Genomic DNA, 12,678 nt, shown 5'->3' on the forward strand with positions numbered 1-12,678 from the left:
CTTTTTTGAATTTTTCGAAGCGAAGAAATCCGCAATGCCCTCGCATGGATTCGAACACCATACTTCCCAGTGCTAGCCGGGCGTGCTGTCCACCACGAAGACACGTGGAAAGGAGGCCGAAAATAATTAGTTTTTGTTCGGGACGAAACCGCGACATCGCGACAATCTTGGCAAAGAATTTCTAAGGAACTTACTGGAAGTTCTTTGTCTTGGTCAACTTGGCATGGGAACCGTATACATTCCCAAATAGGAAACATATGACAAAAAACGCCATAGACTCCTCGGGGAAACTTAGAAGACATCGAAGGACATCCATGGCAAAGAGGCAAGTCTACAGAACACTCTCACGAGAAACGTAAATCGTCAGCTTGGTATATCTCTGTGTCGTTCGTTAGTTATGGCTGCTTTCTCATATAAAAGATCTCCTTGACGTCATTTCTCAGCTCCGCGGTAAATAAGAATAGACATAAGTTATCAAAAGTACTATATATAAGTTATCAAAAGTACTATATATAAAGTAATATTGAAATAAGACAGATCTTTACACACTGACATTATATTTATATTAACCAAAGCAACATTAAACTCATTTTAATATAAATTAACCAAACATTAGTCAGATTAGTATTAACTTTAACCGTAGAGTAATAATGCTCATATGAATAGACTAAAAACTACTTTCACGAAGTGGAATGTCTACAAATATACTTACAATTTTAATAGAAATATTGAAAATTTTATTATGTGTCATGTTTATCTGATTGTCAAAACCTTTATTGCAGGCTTCAGGCTGTGCTGTACGGTTATGTGTACTTCGTTTTAGAAGGAAAGAAATACAATCTGAACAAGAAAAAGTTGAAGATAAATTATAAATAAATTTCAAAAACATTTCTTTCAAAATTGAACTGTATTTATATATATATACATAATTCCATGTCTATATATATGTGTGTATATTTAATATTTTATATAAGTAAAAAATTTTATTAGCTTTTGCAATTTTAGAGAATAATTCCTATTTATTCATTTACACCATTCACATAAATATAGCCTAAAAACTCTCAGAACAGAGAATTTTCTTGAAAGTTCCAGTATGATTTTTATATAACCAACCAAAATTATAGACCGGTTAGAAAATTGCGGAATAATACCATTGCCATGTAAATGAGCTAATTTTAACTGTTTATATTAAATGCTATAGTATTAAGTGTTAAGAATTTATTAATGATAATTGCAGAATGCTATTTTTGTGTTCTTCAATAATTTAATTAACTGTTAGAAGAAAGATGAGAGATATAAATAAAGTTTATACTGAGAAAAATAACAGTTTATTATTATTCTGTTAACTTACGATTGTGCATTCTGCATTTCTTAAGTTCATGTGAGTCAAAAACGGATTATAATGCCCAGAAAATGTGTCACAGTGTTATAAATATCTTAGAAGTTAAGACACAATAACACGCCGAATAAATACTGATTCAGAAGTCAAACAACAAAAATCAGCGTTAATTCACAAAATTTTCACAGGACTAGTTTCGATGGTTTTACCGAACCATCATCTTCAGCTGCAAAACCGCAAATGAACAAGATAGGAAATAATGTTTAGATAAGATAAGAAAGCCTGGACAAGAATAAGCAAGTGGTGCCATCTGTTGGCGAAACCAGAACTAAAACATAATTTCTCTAAAAGCCGAAGGCAAATTTGGATTGGAATTAGGATCGTTAACTAGAACAGAAAGATTTTTATGAATGTGAAATGCCTCTAGAAAATCCAGTTCTCCAATGGAAGATGTTTTTTGAATAATTTTGGCAGCAGAAAAATTGAAAGTGTGATTTTCGGACCAACAATGTTGAGCAACAGAAGACTTCTGTGTTTCCTTTTTTCTAACATATGCCTCATGTTCTTTGACGCGAAATTTTAAGGCTCTCTTAGTTTGGCCAATGTAAATTAAACCGCACTGGCAAGGAATCCTATAAATACCCCAGGAATTCATATCCGGAATGGGGTCCTTGAGTATAGAAGTTGGAATTTTATTGATGGGAGAGTAAACAACCCGGAAGTTAAATTTCTGCAAAATATGTGCAACTTTATAGCTAATTGATGGAAAGAAGGGAATGACAACAGAATTTTTGTAATCTCCTAAAATAAGAGTGTGGCTTTTAGTGTGTTGAGATGAGAATTTTTTAACTGCTTGATTAATAATGTTGGGTGAAAAGCCCCTGTCAATAGCTATTGCTTTTAAATAATTTAGTTCTTCATCAAGGGCTAGTTTGGAGGAGCAAACTTGAAGAGCACGGAAAACATAGGAATAAAATGAAGCTAACTTTTGTTTAGTCGGATGACATGATTTAAAGTGTGGTGGAAGGCAAACCGATGAAGCTTTACGGTAAACTGTAGTACTGAAGTTGGATGTGTTACGTGTGACCAGAATGTCGAGAAACGGAAGAGAATTGCAAGTCTCAAGTTCAAAAGTGAACTGAATAGCAGGATCAATAGAATTCATTGTTGAAAGAACTCTATTTAAATCATCTTTATTACCTTCAAACAGGGTAAAAGTATCGTCTACATAGCGGAACCATGCCGGGAAGTTTAAAGTTTCAAACAATTTTGATTCATAATAATGCATGTAGATATCAGCCAGGATGGGACTGAGGGGGCTTCCCATGGCTAATCCCTCAGTTTGCTTGTAATATTTATTTTGGAAAACAAAATGTGTTTGTTTCAAACAGAGTTGAGTGAGAGAAATTAGCTCATCAATTTCGATGCAAGGGAAATGAAATTCGCGAAGGCTGGTTTCTAGACATCTTAATGCACCCTCCACTGGGACATTGGTGAATAATGATTTTACATCAAAAGAAACCATGAGTAAATTACGAGGAGAAATGTTTTTAACCTTTTTTACAAACTCTATTGAATTTTTTATGGTGTAAATGTTATTGTCTAATAGAGTGGAAAATCTAGAAACTAAATATTTAGCTAATGGATACGAGGCAGTACCTAAATTTGATACAATAGGGCGGAAAGGAATACCACTTTTATGAATTTTGGGAAGAGCATAAAATCTGGCACAATTCGCAACAGATGGGATAAGCGAATGTTTTAAGTTGCTTGAAATGATTTGCGAAGATTTGATCGCAGTTTTTATTTTGGATAAGTCCGAAGGTGAAGGATCTTTAGGGATCGGATTATATGGTCCTTCGTTTAAGAGTTTAGTGACACCATCGATGTAAGTGTTCTTATCCATGACGACTATCTGGCCACCTTTGTCGGCCTTTGAAATGACAATATACGGGTTAGAATGAATCTCGCGCATTGTAGCTCTTTCTCTCGCAGTTAGATTTGGTTTCAAAGGTTTATTATTGAATTTCACATTATGAGCGATAAGATGCCTAATCATTTCTTTCTGTGAATCTGAAACTTTACTGAACTTGAAAGCTTTTTCGATAGGAGCCAAAATCTTTGGAATCGAGGGTTTACAGGTTTGTGAGAAGTTAAAATTATATTTTAGAATTCTCTCTTGTTCTTCTGAAAGACTAACATTAGAAATATTAACTATTGGCTTGATGTTTACAATGGGAAGATTTTTTGAACTACTTGAACTGGAAGACTGTAAAAGAAGTTTTTCGAATTTAACTGCAAGGGTGTTTTTATGACGGTTAACTGCATTCTCCGTTCTAGACCAAGACTTTTGTTCAAGGGCAGTGAATTTTGGATATGTTTTAGCGAGTTCCAGATGAAGCTTATAAAGTTCATGTTCAATTTTGGACAATTGTTGACGTGTATCCCTTATCACGGACCGAAGTAAGGCAAGTTTGCAATTTAACAGAATTCTTGAAACGCGACTCGAAGGTTTTTGATTAGATTTGATTTGAATAAAATTGGGGATCAATTTTTTACATTTACATTTAAGTAAAAAGTCAAGATGATTCAGGAGTTTTTGCCGTTTCAGGCGTAATTTAGTGAAACGATTAACGGTAGAAGGCATGATAAACAATGCAGAAAATCAAACTAAATTAACTGAGCAATAATAAAGTACACACAAAATAGCAGAAAAATCCCTCACTGAAATGAATAGAAAACAAAATGTTAAGCAAAATGCATGAAATCAGACAAGCAAAGCACAATATCCAAATGTACAAAACATAAACATAACTTGAAAATTGCAAAAATGTACTCACCTAAACTCCTACAATCATAAAATGGCGGCCACACCACGTGCAAAAAAGAAAGCAAAATGTAAGCCTGTTTGGGGCTTCTATAATTAAGACACAATAACACGCCGAATAAATACTGATTCAGAAGTCAAACAACAAAAATCAGCGTTAATTCACAAAATTTTCACAGGACTAGTTTCGATGGTTTTACCGAACCATCATCTTCAGCTGCAAAACCGCAAATGAACAAGATAGGAAATAATGTTTAGATAAGATAAGAAAGCCTGGACAAGAATAAGCAAGTGGTGCCATCTGTTGGCGAAACCAGAACTAAAACATAATTTCTCTAAAAGCCGAAGGCAAATTTGGATTGGAATTAGGATCGTTAACTAGAACAGAAAGATTTTTATGAATGTGAAATGCCTCTAGAAAATCCAGTTCTCCAATGGAAGATGTTTTTTGAATAATTTTGGCAGCAGAAAAATTGAAAGTGTGATTTTCGGACCAACAATGTTGAGCAACAGAAGACTTCTGTGTTTCCTTTTTTCTAACATATGCCTCATGTTCTTTGACGCGAAATTTTAAGGCTCTCTTAGTTTGGCCAATGTAAATTAAACCGCACTGGCAAGGAATCCTATAAATACCCCAGGAATTCATATCCGGAATGGGGTCCTTGAGTATAGAAGTTGGAATTTTATTGATGGGAGAGTAAACAACCCGAAAGTTAAATTTCTGAAAAATATGTGCAACTTTATAGCTAATTGATGGAAAGAAGGGAATGACAACAGAATTTTTATAATCTCCTAAAATAAGAGTGTGGCTTTTAGTGTGTTGAGATGAGAATTTTTTAACTGCTTGATTAATAATGTTGGGTGAAAAGCCCAACATTACTAATCAAGCAGTTAAGCACTCTATTAGACAATAACATTTACACCATAAAAAATTCAATAGAGTTTGTAAAAAAGGTTAAAAACATTTCTCCTCGTAATTTACTCATAGTTTCTTTTGATTTAAATCATTATTCACCAATGTCCCAGTGGAGGGTGCATTAAGATGTCTAGAAACCAGACTTCGCGAATTTCATTTCTCTTGCATCGAAATTGATGAGCTAATTTCTCTCACTCAACTCTGTTTGAAACAAACACATTTTGTTTTCCAAAATAAATATTACCAGCAAACTGAGGGATTAGCCATGGGAAGCCCCCTCAGTCCCATCCTGGCTGATATCTACATGCATTATTATGAATCAAAATTGTTTGAAACTTTAAACTTCCCGGCATGGTTCCGCTACGTAGACGATACTTTTACCCTGTTTCAAGGTAATAAAGATGATTTAAATAGAGTTCTTTCAACAATGAATTCTATTGATCCTGCTATTCAGTTCACTTTTGAACTTGAGACTTGCAATTCTCTTCCGTTTCTCGACATTCTGGTCACACGTAACACATCCAACTTCAGTACTACAGTTTACCGTAAACCTTCATCGGTTTGCCTTCCACCACACTTTAAATCATGTCATCCGACTAAACAAAAGTTAGCTTCATTTTATTCCTATGTTTTCCGTGCTCTTCAAGTTTGCTCCTCCAAACTAGCCCTTGATGAAGAACTAAATTATTTAAAAGCAATAGCTATTGACAGGGGCTTTTCACCCAACATTATTAATCAAGCAGTTAAAAAATTCTCATCTCGACACACTAAAAGCCACACTCTTATTTTAGGAGATTATAAAAATTCTGTTGTCATTCCCTTCTTTCCATCAATTAGCTATAAAGTTGCACATATTTTGCAGAAATTTAACTTTCGGGTTGTTTACTCTCCCATCAATAAAATTCCAACTTCTATACTCAAGGACCCCATTCCGGATATGAATTCCTGGGGTATTTATAGGATTCCTTGCCAGTGCGGTTTAATTTACATTGGCCAAACTAAGAGAGCCTTAAAATTTCGCGTCAAAGAACATGAGGCATATGTTAGAAAAAAGGAAACACAGAAGTCTTCTGCTGCTCAACATTGTTGGTCCGAAAATCACACTTTCAATTTTTCTGCTGCCAAAATTATTCAAAAAACATCTTCCATTGGAGAACTGGATTTTCTAGAGGCATTTCACATTCATAAAAATCTTTCTGTTCTAGTTAACGATCCTAATTCCAATCCAAATTTGCCTTCGGCTTTTAGAGAAATTATGTTTTAGTTCTGGTTTCGCCAACAGATGGCACCACTTGCTTATTCTTGTCCAGGCTTTCTTATCTTATCTAAACATTATTTCCTATCTTGTTCATTTGCGGTTTTGCAGCTGAAGATGATGGTTCGGTAAAACCATCGAAACTAGTCCTGTGAAAATTTTGTGAATTAACGCTGATTTTTGTTGTTTGACTTCTGAATCAGCATCTTAGAAGTTGTACGAGAACATTACACTAAAAATGTGTGTGTGCCAACAAGAGGTTAGACCAAACATATTGCTGCTAACAGTAATTGCGTAATAGAAAAATCATCAAGAATATTACTTTTAAAAACTAAATGAGTTGCATGCTGTATTAAGCGCGTTAGAAGGGATTTGAATAGGAGAATACTTTAGAGCAGAATATAAAGAATATTTTCCAAATTTCAATATTATAGAGCAAACTTTTACGCCTTGTAAATTTAGAATAAGGTTAGGTTCGGTTATATGAATATGGCAAAGCACACAAGGGCTATCTGCCCAAGAACATGGGTACCTTCGTGGAGAACTTCCTAAAGGAAAGCTGCCTCACATTCATGTTACACTTGGGGAAAGCCCCGAGGGCACCCAAGGCCTTCAGTCAGCCTCTTTACCTCCATTAGAATAATCCCGCGAACGGGCTGGCTGCATGGGTGTTTTCGTGGTTTTCCCCATGTGTAACGTGTATACGAGTCAGTTTCCCTTAAAAAGTCCTCCACGAATTCATCCCTCCCTTAAGGCAGATATCCCTCGAGTGCTTTGCCGTGATCTAATAAACCGAAACCGAACCTCCATTAGAATCATAGAAACTACTAGTATTCAACAGCCTGGCCATGGTGGCGCAAGAAATTTTGAATGACTGTTCTTCAGCGTATAAAGATTTTAAAGACGTTCCACATATACACCCACCTTGAAAAAATATGCACAAGTTAAAAAGATATTCATATTCGTTTAAGTAGGGATACATTAGTGGTTTTACTGAAGCAAGAAATGATGTCTTGAGTTATCAATCCAAAAAAGAAAAAAGGGGCAACTTGGGCAAAGGTGTTTGTTAAGGATGGAGAAACTACCAAAACAAATCTATGAGGTTCATTTAATTTGATTAACCAGTTATTTTATGTTTTGGATCTGCACTGTCACTTTTCCCTTTCCGTTTTCGCGCCAGAATGCAAATTTATTTAAAGTGAAGTTCTGAGATTGTAAGACAGTGCATGTTCTTTCTCTCAAAGCCAAGCTACTAGGTTGCTATTATAGATATTAATTCCTGTTTTCTGCCTTGCACTGAAAATAGTTGAAGTCCACGATGGGAAAGTTCTGAGCCAACTTCAAGTTAAATTGACTGCGTGGTCCTCGTCTACTAATTTATTTAAATTTAAGGTTTACATTTTGAACTTACTACTTGAGTTTCTCTCCAAAAATTCTGGCAGAGTTGTAAGCACCAGCAGTGACTTCTGTTCATCTTAGTTACTTTTAAATTAAGAGTCTGTTGCAACCAACTTTTCGTTGTTATTTAGACTTGGTGATCTGTCGTGTAATACTTACCAAGGGTTTAGACACTTTAACTAACACCCATATACGTAAAAACCAGTAAATCCCATGGTAAGATTTGGCTCCATCATAGATATGATGCGGGCATCAATGAAACTTTCATATTTTGATGGGAAAAAAGTAGGTCGGTAAAGACTTTTCTTGAACATTCATATTCGTAATTTTGTGCTTGATCTGGTGCCGGAAATCAGAGTTACCATAGCAACCGCCGCATTACGAGGACAAGCACTGTGCTGGTACAAGTGCCTTAAAAATATTTATTGGGTTTACCAGAAAGTGAGGCTTCCAAGTATTAAGATAGGGTATTTAAAACTGCACCTCATAAAAGATATCCCCCTAATAAAAGATAGGTCCAAGTTGGAAGTGGAACGTTTTAGTAAATACCAATGAAGCTGGATGAACTGACCAAGTTCATATAAAGAAAAATTCAATTTTTTAATTTGTTACATAGGAAAAGGCCCGATGCAGAGGTGATTCAAATTATTTTGCCTATGCTGCTACCCCAGACTCAAGATTCTTTTGAGTTAAGAAACCTGAGCACATTCGAGAGTTTGTTTGAGCTCGTGATTAAGTTTGAAAGCAGGAAGGTTGCAGAAAGTACACGTACAACAGGATATGGCCAGAAGTCGAACGGACAGTTTTATAGTTCTACAGTACTAGGAAGGCCACGGTTTGACAGTGATAAGTGTTTTGAAGGTAGAAAGAAATTTTTAATCACGAGTGGAAATCGCCAAGAAAAATTGCAAAACAGGACGAAAGGACGAAGAAGCGCATAAAAACTTTCACCAAACAGGGGTTCTGGAAGTAAAATGGTACAAATAGCCAGAAAATCGCTTTAGAAATTAATTAAATATGGTAGATATAAAAGAATTGGCTCTGCCTGTAGTACATATATTGTTAAATAATATTCTAGCCGATGCACTATTGTGCACGAGGGCTCAAAGCAGTTTCGTAGCGGAAATTGTTTTCGAGAACATTTTAGACGGTATAGAATGTCGGGGCTGATGAAGCAAAAGTTATAGCAGCTCAAGACAAACAGTGTACATGTGTAGGTAAAATGACATTACAAGTACGAAATGAGCAACACAAAATTATTTGATAAAGTGTTGATGTTTTCATGCAAAACATCACAAAATTCAATATGATTCATCTCATCGTAAAGACTTTGATAAGCACCATAGCACCAAATAATTTTAGGAGGAAAAGGAATGATCATTTGATGGTCAATAAATTTTTTAATAAACATGGTTTTTCCACTACCACTAGAACCAGCAGCTAACATCGTGAAAGGATGCTTTAATTTTAACAGTTCCATCTTAAGTGAAGTCTTATTCGAAAAACAATTCTATTTATAGATGCTCCACTAGATTTTTCAATTTTCTAACTTTTCATTTTTTTATAAAACTAAAATTCATTTTTCTAACTTGTTAGATTAATTATTCTAACTTCGTTAAAATATTCTAACTTGTTAAACATTTTCTTGAAAACATTAAGAGAACTCTCTCTTTACTGAAGAATTAGTTTTTTAAAGTATAAAACAAAAAATAATATATTTAAATAAACATTTATTAAAGTGTGAAGACATTTCATTACACTAATAATTTATTTACATCATAAATTTACACAATAATTTAAAATTTTGAATTAATGTACAGAGAATTTTGAATGTATATACAGAGATAAAATTATTCAAATTTAAAATTATATGGCATAATGTCCATATGCATAGGATGATATCCCATCTTCTAAAAGATACCGTTTTGTATCAAAAGGATACAAAGTAGCTCCCATCTTCTAAAAGATACCGTTTTGTATCGAAAGGATACAAAGTAGCTTTAACATAGGCCACAGTCTTTAGCTGATGACTGTGGCTGGCAATACGTTGCACATGGGCAAGGCCGCGTTGTTGTTGTAAAAGGCAGTTAATGTAGTCCATATGACGAATCTGTCTTTTGAGAATTGTTTTCGCTACGCCCTTAGTGGTTTTCTTCTTAGTACAGTTACTAAGATAGCTGTACATTTTTAGCTTGAGTCCAACAAATTCTTGGACAATTTGTCCAGATAGTTCATCTCTCAGTTTACCAATCACCTTTTTTATTGGTAAGGCTGTAGAGAGGATGATTTTATGGGTAATCTGAGGTATTGAATAAGTTCAGATTGTTGCCATGTCTTGGTAAATATCAGCAATTTCTATTTCGTAACAAAGACTATCTGTGTCTGTGAATAATAAATGGGCCTTTGATACATATGTTTTCTTGATATATCCGTAGTGAAATTGATACATCAGAGTTTTTGATAAATCCAAGATGCTGAAGCCTACATAGGTAGGTCGGTTGAGAACCAAACTTGTTTTTCGTCACTCGATGGTTGCCAGATCATCTGTGATAATCTTGAATGAATGAAATGTTGGAGCAGCGACGAACTTCTTGGCTCGCTTCTCTCCACGAACCAGATCAATGCAGGTGTGTTTTCTGAGTGTTGTGATGTAATGTGATTGAATTAGATAAACATCCTCTTTTTTAAACACAAAACTTTTATTAACCCATTAGCCGCTGGTGTTGCGTTGACGCAACGGTCAAAATAAATGCGTATATAAATATAACTACCTAAGATATTTTATACCAGCAGATGATTTTGTGTAGGGAATATTATGAAGATTATTTCTGTAAAAAAATATTTGCGTTCAACAATCATTTTGTTTATAATAATTAATCTCATACTTTAAGCAAAATTTAAGCAAAATTTTCGACCGGGTATTTTTGCTGAAAATATTTAACCAAAGAATTGCCGTTTTTATGAGTGATCTATTTTTAGTCAAGGTCACCGTTTATCAGAACATTACATCAGTAAGATGTTTATATTTGTGTTGGGAAGGAAAGAAAAACAGGTGTTGCGCTGACGCAACGTCAGCAGGAAACGGGTAGTCGATCTCCTTTTTCACTCATTCCTTTCGATGTTCTGGTTGTTTAAAAATGCCTAGAACGAGGTATCTTACATTAGAAAAAGCCTTTCAAAGATTTTTTGATGAAGAAACAGATGATGATAATGTTAATAATGACCAGAATGAAACTGCTATTGTTGTTGTTCCCCTAGAAATTGCAGAAACTAGTGACGAAGAAGAAAGGAATGGCAATGTTTTAAATAATGATAATGATATTTTACCAAATGATACTGCTTGGGAAGTTGAAATTCACGTAAGAAGTAAGTAGTTTCAGCCTTCTAAAAGCAGTTATAGTCATACTAAAAAGTTTAAAAAGCAGAAGACTTGAAGTGATAGAAAAGGAACTGTTAGTTATGTCTCAGTAAGAACATGAACAAAATTTAAAAGAGAAATTATAAAAGCCAAAATACAAGGTAAAACTAGTGCAAAGATTTTCGGTTTTCTTTTTGGTTTAGACATTTACTCTCTTCTCGTTGAACAGACAAATATATACGCTCAGAAAAAAAAAAAAAAAAAAAAAAAACCGCCCAGAATTTATTGCATCTGAAGCCTATATGAGAAGATTTATTAGAATATTATTGCTTACAGGATATCATTCTTTACCTCAAGAAAAAATGTATTGGTCTTTTGATAAGGACATTTCTGTTCCTATTGTACGAGAATCGATATCACGTTTGCAGTACAGGAATATGAAGCAGAACTTGCATTTGACAATAGTCAAATTGACAATACTGATAAATTATATGAGGTGAGACCGTATCTAAACTTACTAAATATCACCACTTTTTACTATTGGAAATATAAAGTCTCTTTTAGATTTCAGACGCGAGAATGCATTATTCCTTTTGAAAACTCCTATTGAGAGTGTAGAATTAGCCAGAAATAGATCAGCAACAGGAAGACCTAGTAAATTCAGCATTCAAAATCCATTGCATGGACATGGTAGACATTTTATCGTAAAGTCCGTTGATAATAAAAGACTTTGTTGTAAAGAGTACCATAGTCAGACTGTTTATAGATGCAAAGTATGTAATGTAGCTTTACATCATGGTTCTAATCAAGCTTTTCATGCTTGAATCTTTCAGTTGAAATAATCTGTATTTGTAAAAGAAATACAATGTATATTTTAATATTAAATTAATTACAAGTAAAGTGATTTGTAGATTTATAAAACGTTACACAGCTAAAAAGTAATCCTGCGCTCCACTCAAAAAAAAACCTCACACGACTACAATCCTACTCACTAAATATCCGTAGTCTTATTCCGCTGACGTTGCGCGAACGCAACACTCGCTTTTTCCACAGGTAAGAGCATTTTTTTTTATTTTCAATGTAAATTTATGTTATCAATGCTTAATTTAATATTTGTTATTATTTTCATGAGAAAAGAAACATTCCTTGTAGTTTTGGCGGTTAATGGGTTAAATAATTGCACAATATAAGTATAAACAAAAAAATGACATAAAACTTGTAAATGCGAGAACAGAACAAAAATAATGAAAAATAGACAGCATTCCAGCTGCCTTGCGAATGCGATCATCTGAGTCCGACAGTTCAACTGAATTAATGTTCTTCAGCTAGTGCCAAAAGCGAAACAGAGTTAGGTTGAGTAGTTCTGTTCCTGTGTACCGGAACGTACTCCCACCCTATCAGGCATTAGTCTTGATATAGGGGCAAAGGAGCTAATTTATTAATGTTTCTTTTAAAAATAGAGATTTTAGTTTTAACTGTGGCCACACGGACCAGTCCGTCTGTACCATGATGAAGTTCGACCACTTGTCCTAGTGACCAAGAACCTGGAAGATGACCATCATCTAGTAGTAGCACGTCACCAATT

The 12,678-nt window shown here is 34.4% G+C and overlaps 1 protein-coding gene across 1 annotated transcript in view; it reads left to right on the forward strand.

Annotated features, from left to right (window-relative positions):
• The window catches only part of LOC118203337 (MFS-type transporter SLC18B1-like), a 123,845-nt gene extending 122,851 nt beyond the window's left edge, over positions 1-994 (forward strand). Inside the window, exon 14 of the mRNA XM_085806993.1 lies at positions 783-994. Coding sequence (XP_085663119.1) covers positions 783-872 — 90 coding nt within the window. The 3' untranslated portion in view covers positions 873-994. The remainder of the gene's footprint in view (positions 1-782) is intronic.
• The last annotated feature ends 11,684 nt before the right edge of the window (positions 995-12,678 follow it).

Source organism: Stegodyphus dumicola, chromosome X1 (genome assembly GCF_044657685.1).
Source record: "Stegodyphus dumicola isolate Sdum_Otavi_A_Nest chromosome X1, ASM4465768v1".
Taxonomy (NCBI): Eukaryota; Metazoa; Arthropoda; class Arachnida; order Araneae; family Eresidae; genus Stegodyphus; species Stegodyphus dumicola.